The sequence below is a fragment of the Myripristis murdjan genome, chromosome 17 (assembly GCF_902150065.1).
Source record: "Myripristis murdjan chromosome 17, fMyrMur1.1, whole genome shotgun sequence".
NCBI classification, from domain to species: domain Eukaryota; kingdom Metazoa; phylum Chordata; class Actinopteri; order Holocentriformes; family Holocentridae; genus Myripristis; species Myripristis murdjan.
In genome coordinates, this window is record NC_043996.1 from 19,863,915 (window position 1) to 19,877,496 (window position 13,582).

Below are 13,582 nucleotides of genomic sequence, written 5' to 3' on the forward strand. Positions count from 1 at the left end.
GGTTTTTCTCCCTTATGTTGCATTCACCCACCTCCCTAAATCCACACAATCCCCCCTCCACTGGGACTTTTCTGTCCAATTAACTATCATTTACATTCAAAACTGTTGTATTGTGGGCAGGCACTGGCCTAAACAGTCGGTTCTACTGTTATGATGTTGATTCACATGCCTCCAAATCCTGAGACAAACCTCCCAGTTTCTATTTCTGACTTTCATACACACTCATTTTCTCTTCCTTTCCAAATGTCATGAATCACTTTACTGCCCAGTCTGCTGGCCATTAGTAGGCTTTGTTGTAGTTACTTGCCTTTCAGATTTAAAGTTGATGTGACGTGCTTTTAAATGAGCAGATATGGCGCTTGTATCAGAATAGTGAATTAACATCTTCTTTTGCTTGCCTAGCTATTGCCTCTGTTAAGAAATCCCCAAAACCTCAATAAATATTAAGGTTTGCTTATTATTGGCACAGTTGGACTAAAAGAAAGAAACCTCTAGAATCTCAAAGAAATGTCTAAAATTATACTAGTTGCTACTGGTGACATGGACATTTTATAAATATTTAAAAGCGTCTTTTTTCCCCTCCCATCCAGATGAAAAGGCCCCTTTTCAGCAGACAACTGGCATATTTTCTATTATAACCATCTGCTTTGACATTATTTTCCAATGTAATAACGGACACTCACTGCCACCTTTGTGTTATCAGGGAGACAGCGGAATAGGCTAGAGCCAATGGACACCATTTTTGTGAAGCAAGTGAAGGAAGGTGGCCCTGCCCATGCAGCTGGACTCTGCACAGGTAATAATCCTCATTCATCTCCAACCACAGCTTACTGGAGCACAGTTGCCCAGTTTGCTGGACTAGGAAGCCATGAATTTGCAGTATTTGTACTATAACTTTCTAAATGGTATCCTGTAGAGGAGAGAGAAATGAGGCGTTACATTTTATGCATTTTATTCATTAGAGTGAGTATAATAAACTTTATTGCTTCTGCTACAAGCAAAGATAAATAAGGAATCAACTCAGTTTATTTATAGAGCACATTTAAAAACAGCAAATGTTGACCATAGTCACCATTTGATTACAATCAAACAAAAACAACAATAATCAAATACAAAAAAAGAATGATCAAATAAAAACACAGACATAAATAAGAGGGTGTAAGTAATGTGATAAAAGCATAGCATATCTTGGTAAAATCATAATACGGGCAGCGACAAACAGTAAATAAAAAACAGAGAGTGGTCAGGCATGTTGTAATGATAACAATTAAGAGGCTAAACAAAAGAGAGTGGTAGGTAATTTATTTTTCCAGGTGTCATGTACCAAAAGGTGCCCAGCCTGCATGGGTTTACAAGACACTGACATAACTGACAAGAACAATAACATAATGAGGCTGAAAGAACAGGTATAGTATACCTTGATTCATGTAAAACAGTGCCCAAACCAAAAACAAATACAAGCCTGCTCCTCAGACATCAAAGCTCCAAAATATAGCCTTGGCACGTGAGGCACAGACTATGCATTTAACACTTTTAATCATAAAACATCCTCATATGCTGTTGATAAGCATTTAACACAAACTGAGCTAGATGAAACATTTTGTCTGTAAACAGGAACTGAAGTCTGCATTCACCAGTCATAGAAGATAAATCTTGACATTCTGCAGACATTTTTAGGAAAAGCCTGTGTCTGAAATTATGATATAATGGACAGTAAAACAAAAAGTACATTTCATTTTCAACCTCTCCAAGGTCACACAGGAGATGCTTTGTATCCTCCTTTGGAACTGAATGGAAGCGTCCAGTTTCCACTGCCAGAGGCAAGATACCACATCTCAGCTGGGCACAGACAGACCTCTGTGCTCTGCTCAGGTTAAGGGCGACATAGTCTCTGGCTTTTAAATATTCCTAATTAGACTGTATGCTCTTAATTTTTGGTTTACACAGAATTTCTTCTGACCATTTCTGTTTATAAGTCAGATATGTTCTTATAAACAGAAATAGCTGACAAGATTTCAGGATATCAGTGCAGGGGGATGATCTAATCATTAGTTGCAAACTATTCCACAAATTAGGGCCAACAACTGAAAATTGTACAGGGAAAAAAAAAAAAAAAACAGGCGCGTAAAATAGAGATCAGCTCGATGCCCCCGTGGTTGTGCACGGCCTCCATGGTCAGTGTAGCAGCTTCAGGGGATTATAATGGACATGTTCTGCTGCAGCAGATGTGTCGATCTGCGTCCTTAGCTGGTGTATTTAGGCTGTTAGTCCTGTATTGATTAGATATCCAAGTGATTTTAATATGTTGGTGGGTGCAGACAGCCCCCAGGCACGGTTCCTGTAAACACACATCAGGTGACTATGCCTAACTTGTTTGCTTTCCTCTTTTTACCCTCTGGCTACCGAACAGCTGCACTTCCTCTTCATCATGGACTGAGTTCCACTATGTAGAGATACATATAAACCTTTATTATCTCTCTTTGTTACTGATGCCTTTGCTGCCTCTGTTGTTGTTTTTTTTTTTTTTTTTTTTTTTACTGCTCACAGGTGACCGAATAGTGAAGGTGAATGGAGCAAGTATCATTGGGAAAACCTACTCTGAGGTTATAGCCTTGATCCAAGATAGGTGAGAGTTTATGTGAAATTTTTCTAAGTGATTGTCTATCAGTTTGGTGCACTTTTTAATTGTAACCTTTTTTGTTCCCTTGCAGTGATGCCTTTCTTGAACTCTGTGTGATGCCAAAAGATGAAGATATACTGCAGCTGGTAAGTTTCTATTTACAACCCTGTCATCTGATGGGGTTGTATTCATACTTTCTCTCTTAGAAACAGATAATCTATGTGTCTCCAGGTCTGCAGTGATCGCAACTATTTATGCGACTGGGTCTCAGAGAGCTGCTCTACTTTAAGTTGCACTTGTTGGGACACTTTTTGTAAGAGGCAGGCCGTCCTGCCATCCCATCAGAGTTCTCTATCTGGGCCTCCTAACCAGGCCAGAACAGCCTGTGACGCTGACACTGCTGCAGAAATGGCCTCATTGAAGGGCCAGCACTCTCTGAAATATACAAACATGCAGATTAACTGCCTTGGCCACCAGAGGGGGTATAGAGAAGAGTCAGAGGTCAGCATTTGAAGAAACATTTGTCTCTTCGAAATTAGGACCATTCTGTACTGGCCTACAGTCAAAGAGACAAATGTCTCTTTGATCATAGGCCAATACAGTGTAGTCTTAATTTCTGCTTCATGACTCAAATAGATGTTACTTGTGTAATATGGATCACTGCCAAATGTGGTTTATTGCATGTGACAGTCTCACAGGTTTGTTACCTGAGGCAGTCAGATAGTATTAGAAGAGCGAACAGGGTTTGAAGGGCATCAGATTGAATTGGCTGATTGGTTGGTCTGCAACATTAAATGGAGTATAGAGTTGGCGACTCAGAGTAAGTGCCATTATTCTTCTGTAATCACACATCCATTCATATGAGTTATAGTTTGATGTTTTACAGCAAGGGATAATAAGTCAGTCAGCAATCGATTAGTCTATAATCACTGACCTAAAACAGACCTCTTTGAAGCAAAGGCTTTCTTCCAGATTTTCCTCAGCACAATTACTTTGCAATCAATGTTTGTCTCATAAGCTGTTTGTAGCCAGGCCTTATTTCTATGGGGTATGTATGACTTCCTACAGCATTTTTGCCAGTACAGTTCCCGGTGATATATCAGAGAGGTTAAGGGAAACCCTGAAGGCAATGACTTTGAAAAATCATCAAACACAAATAGGAGAGTTTGAACCTTGGTTTATGTCATGCTCTCTTATGTTTTACCTGGTTAAGATAAGTGGACATGCACATGCAAAATGAATGTTAGTGTAAATCCCATATATTATGTATCAGCATTACAAAACATTTCTTTTTTTTTTTTTTCTTTTCTTTCTTTCTTTCTTTCTTTCTTTCTTTCTTTCTTTTTTTTTTTTTTAAATAAAACCGTTTTACATACATGGAAGTCTCAAGGTGAGTTTCAATAAAATGAGCAAAGGTCCATTTTTTTTAATTTTTTTTTTGTCATGATTGGTTCTTTAGGGGTCTAAATGAAATTTAGGTCGTGGTGCTAAATTAGATTATGGGAAAAAGAGTTATTTTGATCTGGTCCATCTCTCTATCAGTTACATATCTCTAGCAGTAATGTTGGGAATGTAGGCACTGATTGTTCCGAGGAACACAAATGTTGTTTTGCTAGTTTGATAAGTCGATCTTCATTGCATGTTGAAATAGCTGGATGCTGTTTGAAATGATTCAGTTTTGTGTGTTGCTGCCAAGGCACCCCTGGTGTGGCTTTGATAATGACATAATTGCTCCCGGAAGTATGTTCTAGAGGATGAGTACAAAACAACAGGACAGACAGAGACAACGATGTATTCGTTTTTTTTTGTTGTTGTTGTTGTTGTTTGTTTGTTTGTTTGTTTGTTTGTTTTTTTTTGTTTTTGTTTTTGTTTTTCAATGACACCAGAAGCCCTTCTGTGGCTGATCTACATCTTAAAGGAATGATTCACTCCTGGAAAGATGGCCTTTTCATAAAACTAGGCTCTCTGAATTAAAAAGGCACACATATTTTTGAAATTGGTGCTACATCACCAGAGAAAACAGAGAAAAGGGCTGTGCTAGTCACTTTTGTTCAAAAGGTAGAAAAACTACAACAATCAGAGTGTACTGTGCTTATAGCACGGCTGGTTAACAAACTGGGGCAGTGTATATGCTAAGCTAGTCTTGAACGGGCCTCATCAAAACATGTATTATATATTTTCACACTGTAATGTTGCCGTGTTAGTAACAAAACACTGTCACTATTGCAGTTCAGATGACCGCTTTGCCCTGTTGACAAAAAAATGCAGAAATACAGTCTGTAGTTCACTGGAGCTGGCTTAAGTCCACCACATGACATGAAACGCATCATGTGGTGGAGTTTTGAAGGAAAGTTGAACGGGGAGCTCTGGGTACAGGCAACAGGGAGAGTAAACACTGTACATTTGCATATACTGCCAAAAGAGGTTTGTGTGTCTCCAAAAGTTTTTTTAAAGGGCTCAGATAAAACCTCTATTACCTGTGTGCATGCCAGATCTCCTCATTCATTTTTTATGTAAGTTGCTTGCAGCTGATGGCAGCTAGTAAGCATTATGCAGGATCAGGGCAAAGTAAAGGTGCACTCATCTAGTGTATATCTGTAAAGGCTGAATTATGCTTCCGCGTAGGAAGAGCGTACGGAGGTTGTGCGAAGCTTACGGGGGTTGTGCGACCGCCGCAGAGCCTTGCCGCGCGCCTCCCAAAAATTCCTGTTGTTGACCCTACGCAGCCCCACAAGAGCTGTGATTGGTCCGCCGAAGTACATAATTTACGGCATTTCGTTGCAACCGGTATCACATCCTGTTGTTGTGCCGGCCGGCAGCGCCGTTTTTAAAACAACTGTTGTGTCTCGACTCTTCGGTTGTGTTTGAAAACTTTGGAGAGTGCTGGATCTCGCGGAAGAACGCCTGGCCGAGGAGGTGCGCAAGTACCCGCACCTATACGACTCGTCCTCTCGCCATTACAAAGACGTGCAGAAGAGCAGCGACCATACGTCACAGGGTCTACATTGGTGGGAGGAGAATTGCAGTGTGTTTTGCAGAGGTATGTTGGACACACACGCGCTGCGTAGGAAATGCGTGCTTCGCACAACCCCCGTACGCTCTTCTAACGCTGAAGCATAATTCAGCCTTAACAAATCACACTGAGCGCTCTGTCCATATGCCGAGGAATACTCTCCCAGGGGCTCTTTGTTATCTGACAGCCTTTTTATAATGAGTAATAATATGAAAGACCTGGGCTATTTGCTGTGCAACAAAAATTTCCCTTGTTGACCATTTGTGGGCATAGTGAATATAGCCATAATTGACCATTGTCTCGGTCATAACTGACCAGATAGATGGTTGAGTAAATCATTTAGAAGCATCCTATGAATGTACTTTGCTTGAATAATACTTAATCAGAGCAGCAAATCAATATGTCATGCAATCATAACCAGTCTGAAGCACTACCCCCTCTAGTCAACTAATCAACAGTAATTTATCTAAGAAATTGAAAATTTGGTGTCTCTTCTAAACTACATCTCAGTATAGAGATATAAGATTATATCCTAAGTCAACTGATATTTAACTAGTAGTCTTGGAGAAAATGAAAACATGTACCCATCCACTTATCACCTATCCCTCTGCCTCCTTGTACCATCCCTCCCTTTCTCTGCTCTGATATCCAGTTGGCTGTCATTTTGCCCCCTCCCTTGTTAGTTCTCTTTTGCCTCCTTCCCATTTCTAAAGTCAGCTGTGTTTCACATGTGTTGCACTTGCTGTCACTGGCCTCAGTGGTAGAAGAGTAACAGTAATGGGCCAGCTGCCACAAAAAACGGTTTAAGTATTGATGTAGGCAGGCAGACAGACGAGGGCTGTCCATAAGAACAGGAGGATTATCAGAGATGCTAGCAGGATGACATTACTGTAGGAGGTGGAGGCGGCACACACTGACTGTCTAGAGACAGGCAGCAGTTGCTTAGCAAAGAGACAGAGTGAACGTTCAACTTGGAGGAAGGAGGTGGTTTGGGGGTGGGTGGTGGGGGGCTGAGCCAGCAAAGCAAAGGAAAAACTGAGCAAGGAAAAAGGGAGAGGGAGGAGAGCATGAACAATGAGATGAAACCATTGGATAAAGTCAGCTGACTGCCTGTGTTTTGAACAGGTTGATGCTAACGGAGAGGGAGAGAAGGAGAAGGAGTGGGAGGGGGAGCTGTACCATCTGAGCTGAATGTATAATCAGCAGCTGCTGCTTCTGTCATGTGAGCAATAGCAGAGGGAGAGAGAGACACGCAGACTGGAGGCACCTTGTTCAGTGAGCGTAATATTCTGGCTGCAGATAGATACAACCATGGAGACTTAACAGCAGTATGGGAGGCAGGCTTCTGCTCCTGCCGCCTTACCCAGGACAGACTGGCACAGGCAGGTGGTACTGTTAATGTGGCAACCCCTGCCACAGCTCTGCTTCTTCACCATCCCTGTCTACTGCTGCTGCAGCTCCGGTATATTTTTAGCATGTCGAGCCCAGGCACCGCTGTGCCTGTTTCACTTTCACTCCTCTTTCAATCTGCTCTCTTTTTTACAATGTATGTGTTTCGCTCTGCTAGCCTCTTTCCTCTCTTCTGCCCTTTCTTCCCTGGTGTCCTAATGCTCTTGTTTTCACATGCTGTAACGGCAGCCTTTTCCTCGGAAAACCACTAATCTGGTAAGCAGGCGACAGGCTTGGTAGCCACTTGATGTTGACATGTTGTGCTTGCTGTCTCATTTTGCATCTGTCATGCATGATGGCATTGTCTTTTTATAGGATATATTATGTTGATTTTACATCAAGGCTTTTCCTAACTAGTGGTTTCAAACCAGTGTTGATTCTCTGTGTTAGGGGTTCTGATATGTAGCCTGTGGCGATGGCTGATGCACTGTGCCTGCAGTACCTGTTTGATTAGGCACAACAGCTGGCATCCTGCTGGCATCTCAGTGGAGCCTCGCCCCTTTTTCATCCTCCATGCCAGATATCATTAGTGTGACAAAGGCCGGTGACCTCTGAACTCACCTGCATGCTCATGCTTACAAAGGGAGGGACATAGGCTAGCACTGATTGCTTTAGCACACACAGGTTTATGTAAGAATGTGATTTGATGCCAGGTAGTAGGGTCAAAGTCCATTTACTTTGACTTTCCACTTTCATCTGTATGTTTATGTATAGTTCAAGCCTAACAGATAAATCAGATCAGATTATGTTGAGCTTTACTAGCCCATAGTTGAGAAACTGAAAGAATTCCTAGCTGCCATTTTATATTTATTTGAAAGGTTTATAGTATGGTCTATAGTGAAATAGTATAGACTGCTAAACCCGGGAGGGTAATCACTGAGGTTAAATATAGCACAGTCGCTACTAAGGATGGGCAGCAACCTGTCTGTCTGAGGTTACAGGCTGTCAGTCTGAGGTGGGTAAACAGACATTGACTACCTGTCCATATTTATGTCCAATGTTACTTAGGTTATCAAACCCTGTCATGTTCAATATGTAAAATGTAAGCCAAGACTTGGGCTACATGGTGTCCACGCTAATGTCTTTCATCCATGTTATCACAACCGTTGTGTGATTATCATGTCAAATGTTATTCCTTGTCTAAGCTATGTATTGATGTCTACCTGATTGTAGCTGATAAATTATTTGTCATGGTATATTCTATCTAGTACAAAATGAATATTGTCATTGTTTTTTTCCTAGAGGTTTGTAGCAGTGATAGGTATACAGTTAACCATTTCATCCATAGAAAAATGTTTTCTCTTAATAATCAAATCACAATTTTAGGATAACAGCAAACCATTGTTGCTCTTGGTAGTAGAACAACTCTAGGATTTTAATATCAACATATTTTTGGAGAAACAGCACCTTAACATTAAAAGTTTATTTTAAGCACCAGTACCCAGTCCTTTTTAGAGAGGAATATTTTCTTGATATAGTGCAGTCTTCTGTTATGTTGCACAATGTTCTGTCATGGCACAGCGAACATTACCATGAGAACTCTAAATAAGGAGCAGATGAACACCACTGACACTCCTGAACTGCTAACGCCTCCACTCATTCACACTGCAACATGCACTACCCACACACATGGACACAGTAGCATTTGTAATCTCACGCTTGACTTCTCTGCAAGCATCTAGTCGTACACTGTTGAATATTACACGTACTTGCAAATGCAGCTTGTACTATGCCTATTGTAACGTTGCTTTCTCGCTCTGTCCTCAGGCCTACTCCCAGGATGCTTACCTCCGTGGTCATAGCACCTACAGTGGAAATGCCCGTCACATTCCTGATCCACCCCCTGTATGCTACCCCCGAGTAGACTGTAAGCCTGCAGGCATGGCCCAGGCAACAGACACATCCCCCCCAGCAGGGCAGGTCTGCCGGGGGCCAGCGGCACCTCCTGATCTTGGGTACCGCAAGGAGATCACCGTGCCTCCATCTCCACCTCCTCAGTCATACCCAAAAAGCCAAATGGCAGTGTGCATGCGCAATGACAGTGTAAGGACTGTGGTGGTCCCTCCAGATACTGCCCATGTGGGTCGAATGGGTCCAGCACATAGAATAGATTACATAGACCCTGGGTTTGTCAGAGGGAGGCCAGGGTCAGTAGCTCAATATCCTATCCCACGGAAGGCTGACGTCTTTCCTGCTGGTCCAGGGATGCTTCCTTATGGAGCTCCGCCACCTCACTATCCATCCAACCATCAAAACATTGACTGGCGCACCTACCAAACCTACAGGGAGTACATTGACAACAAAGGAATCCATTCCCATGGCAGCCGGACTATCCAGGAGAGGCTGGACAGCCTGCGGGCTTCCAGTCAGAATGCTTTCAACACCACCCACCACATTCCCCGGGGAGGCTGGTGCTCCAAGGGGATTCGACGCAGGAGCACATCCCATGATCGCTCCTATCATGGACCACCACTCCACTTTCAGATTGCCCCACGCAGCTCCTCACAAGACCGCATGAGTGGGCCAGAGAGAATGGGCCATGCTAGGAACTGGCCCCCTCGAAGTGTGTCTCAAGATGGCCTTACACACAAAGCCCGGGCACGCTCCACAGACTACGTAGATCCTGCTGAGCTGGTACGGCCCGTAGACAGGAGAGGTTATGGAAGAGCAGACCAAGGTACAAGGCCCAGCAGAGAGTCTATACCCAGACAAGCCATTCTCTACAGGCCTTCTGCTGGCAGCAGCATGAGGGGGGCACCCAACCCTGCTGTCTACACTAAAAGACCAGAGTCTCTCCAAACCCGCTCCTCCCCTATGCTCTCAGATAGACCTTCTCATTTGGGGAAGAGCACGAGCGCTGAGCCTTCCCTTGCTGACCAAAGACCTTTAGTCAAAAGTAACCATGCCAGCCAGACTACCAGACAAGGACAGAGCAGAGTGCGAGCTGAAACTATGCACCCTGCCGAGGCAGGCAGAGAGGCAGCATTGGTAGGACACAGGTCCTCATCCTGTTCTGCCTCTCAACAGAGACCCCAGAGACCTGGCATCCTGAAACCACCCCATCTAGAGCCTCAGAGCCAAGTAAATGGGCGGAGCCCTGTAGAGGGCAGGGTAGTTCTGCGGGAGAAGCCTCCCTCTGGAAAGAACCCCAGTCCCCTACGGCACCCTTCCTACATCCTAGCTGTGAACGATGATGGAACAGATTCCACAGCAGATGTGGTGGCATGCTGGCTTCCCAATGATGCACGTCGGGAGATGCACATGCGTCGCCTTGGGGAGCAACGTCAGACCTCCTGCTCCAGCAACCTGGATGAATCTCTGGACTCTATTCCATTCATTGGTAAGAGAACAATGAGCTGTGGTTGCAGGCAGTACTAACATGAGGCAGACTGTTAGGGCAGTTGAAATTGGTTTAGACCAGACAGAGAGGGACCATACAGCCTGTGGATTAATAGGCCTCTAAAGTTTATATTTTTATCCTGAAATTCATCAGTTTCAGCATGTTATGAGTGTATATGCAGTGCCGAGTGGATGTTAAGAAGTAAATCAATCTTCTTTGGTAGATGTTATTGATCAGCTTTAGTGGCAGCCAGAGAGGGTGTCTCGGGTTGTAGGCTTATCTGGGATGGAATAGGGGAAAGCTTAAACCTCTTGGGAGGTAATGTGATGCTGTCTCAGGTTAGTTTATACTCACCTGATGATAAGTAAGGCATGGAAGGGACTGTACAACAACTGTGGTCCTCTGCCTGGTAGCTTGTTTAGGGTCCTTATGGAGCAGGCACAGGGGTAATTGTATGGGAATCATTATGTCTTTACTTATGATAAGCTTACTTATGATAATTTTATTTTATCACAGACATGTGTATTGGAAGATGTTATTTTTCATACCTTGACATGTTTTGACGGCAAGCTTCCGTCTTCATCAGAACGTCACACTGGTAGAGTTGTGTGACACGTTTTTATCAGCTGATGTTACACGTGTCTGTGATAAAAGAAAATACTAATAAGGCACAGTGGTTTTGTGTGTGTCATAGTGGGCTCCATATTACTCTTTGTTGCCGTGAAGCACCAAGAAATTAATACAAATTCATGGACTGAGATTGGCAAAGTAATTATCTAACAGACTATAGTCTCCCTTTGCCCTCCAGCCCAGGAAGCAGCCATGATACAAGTAACCCTTGTTGTTAAAGGAACACTGTGATTTCTTTATGTTGTCGTACCACCTGTTTGCTATTGCTGTCTATGTTAAGGGGCAGCCTGGCTCAGGAGGTAGAGCAGTCTCCTGGTAATTGGAGGGTTCCTGGTTCAATCCCTGGTTCCTTCAGTGAGGATGTTGAGGTGTCCTTAAGCCAGACACTGAAGACCATCCCTCATGGGCAGCTTCGCACCTTGCATGGCAGCCTCTGTAATTGGTGTGTGAATGTGTGTGTGAATGTATTAATGCGAAGCAAACATTGTAATGTGCTTCGAGTGGTTCGTAGACTAGAAAAGTGTTATAGAAATGCAGTCCATTTACTATTTACATCTGTATACAGACTCAGGTACAACCTTAATAGTATTTCATTTATCATTTTCAACACAATTTATGTTGGCACATAAAATTAGAAATGTCATAAAGTACTGCAAGAAGTATCAAGTCAAGCAACAGCCATAAGAAACAAGACAAGCATACATTTTACATGCAACAAGTCATAATGGTCATGCAAGTTGAGAGTGAAAGTGAAAGTGGCAGCAACATACAGCACATGTTGCTTATCTGAACAGCAAATGTAAAAGCTGGTCATAATGTTATTCCAAGCTAAATGAACAAGTCATGCCATTTAACAACTTGAAGTGTGTGTGTGTGTGTGTGTGTGTGTGTGTGTGTGTGTGTGTGTGTGTGTGTGTGTGTGTGTGTGTGTGTGTGTGTGTGTGTGTGTGTGTTAGCTTGTTAACGCCAGACTCTACAGACTAATGCTGCCCAACACAAGAATAAAGGCAAGAGCAGCGTGGCTATATGTGTGTGTTGGGGAGTGGAGGAGGGGGGATTTTCCCCAAAATAAAACAAAGCCCCAGACTAAATCGGCTATTTTCAGAGCTCGAAATGTCAGCAGCCATTGCCGTAACAATGAAACGAATGGTATTGATCAGGGACACTCATGAACCCCCAATGCTATGTAATGGCCATTGGCACATTTGAACAAGCAAAATATGACATTGTACATTTTAATCATTATCATCATCATCCTTAATTCCATGATATTTTTACCAGCAGGGAATGCTAGCCCTCATTTGAATAGCTGTCAAGCAAAAATCAAAAAAGAAGGTTCTGCCTCCTGTATGTAGCCTGCACACTGCTGACCAGATCAGATTCAAACCATTAAGGAGGGCCACCGCACAGAGAGGCAACTGTGCTACTGTACGGCTCCTCCATACACAGGCTGCTAGATCAAGTATGATTACACATTTGCTGTCTTGGTTGTTGTCGTTTGAGAGTGCATTTACCAGAAGTCACATAATGCATCAGCTGGTGATTAAATGGTTGTCCTCCTCAAAAGAATTGCTTGGCCATGCACACATTAATGGTTTGCAGTATTGTTAAAACTTGTTTCCATAAGGTTTATGTGGTAAATGTGGTGGTTTTGAATTACATAGCCGAGACTTTGAGTTTTTCAACCCTTTAAGGATTCTGTTTTTTTTTTTTTTTCTTTTTTGCAAATTCAGTAGTTAGGAAATATTCATAATTAATAGAATTTCTTAGCTTTTTGTGTGCCTTGCTGAGGACTTTGCTGTGTTGTTCAGTGTTGTCGCAGGCCCTCGTGGTTGTTCGGTGTTGCCTTTTTTTTGGTTTTTGCCCTTTTGAATGTGTTGTCATTGAGATTTTGCAAAAAAATCATATTAGCAAATTGAAAACAAACCAGTATAGGCTATACAGCTGCGTATGAAGAATTCACATCACCTCCTTTAATGTCAGCACAAATTAATGAAATATTTTATATTTGGGTATGTGCTGTTAGGCTAAGTGTAAAATAGTTTTGTTTATAAATTGAAAGTCAACATTTTGTTTCTTAGTCAAAGTTAAAAAAAGTGCCCTGTCTCTGATGATCTACTTTTTTGGAGGACATAAGGACATTTTGTACTCTGTAGGTAGATGTATGGAGGAACTAGGTCACAGGCAGCGACAGCACTGGAGAGTTTAGTTTGGCCCATGGGACAAAAGTTAGTTTCTGAGTTAAATTTGGGTCTTTTTTGAAGTAGCTGCAGCCCTCCTTAATATTGTGGGGTGTAACCTGCCAACTATCTAATGTAATGTATGTTGCATGTTACATTTCACTTGATTTTTTCCACAAATATCAAAGGGAAATACTATAAGGCACCATTACCTTATTAAAGGTTTAAACCTGTGTGTTTATATGCTGTGTAAAATTAGGTTGTTAGTAGGACTGGATGTATCTGTTCAGCTTTTGCTAAATGACCAGCTAAGTCTTACAGATGATTAAGGCCTAAATTGCTATTTCTGA

At 42.5% G+C, this 13,582-nt stretch overlaps 1 protein-coding gene across 2 annotated transcripts in view; it reads left to right on the forward strand.

The window, feature by feature from the left end:
* Nucleotides 1-13,582, forward strand: part of arhgap21b (Rho GTPase activating protein 21b) — a 43,148-nt gene that overhangs the window by 14,671 nt on the left and 14,895 nt on the right. For both annotated transcript variants that reach the window (XM_030074460.1, XM_030074461.1), the window contains exons 5-8: nt 704-796; nt 2,548-2,626; nt 2,712-2,766; nt 8,850-10,422. In XM_030074460.1, coding sequence (XP_029930320.1) covers nt 704-796; nt 2,548-2,626; nt 2,712-2,766; nt 8,850-10,422 — 1,800 coding nt within the window. The remainder of the gene's footprint in view (nt 1-703; nt 797-2,547; nt 2,627-2,711; nt 2,767-8,849; nt 10,423-13,582) is intronic.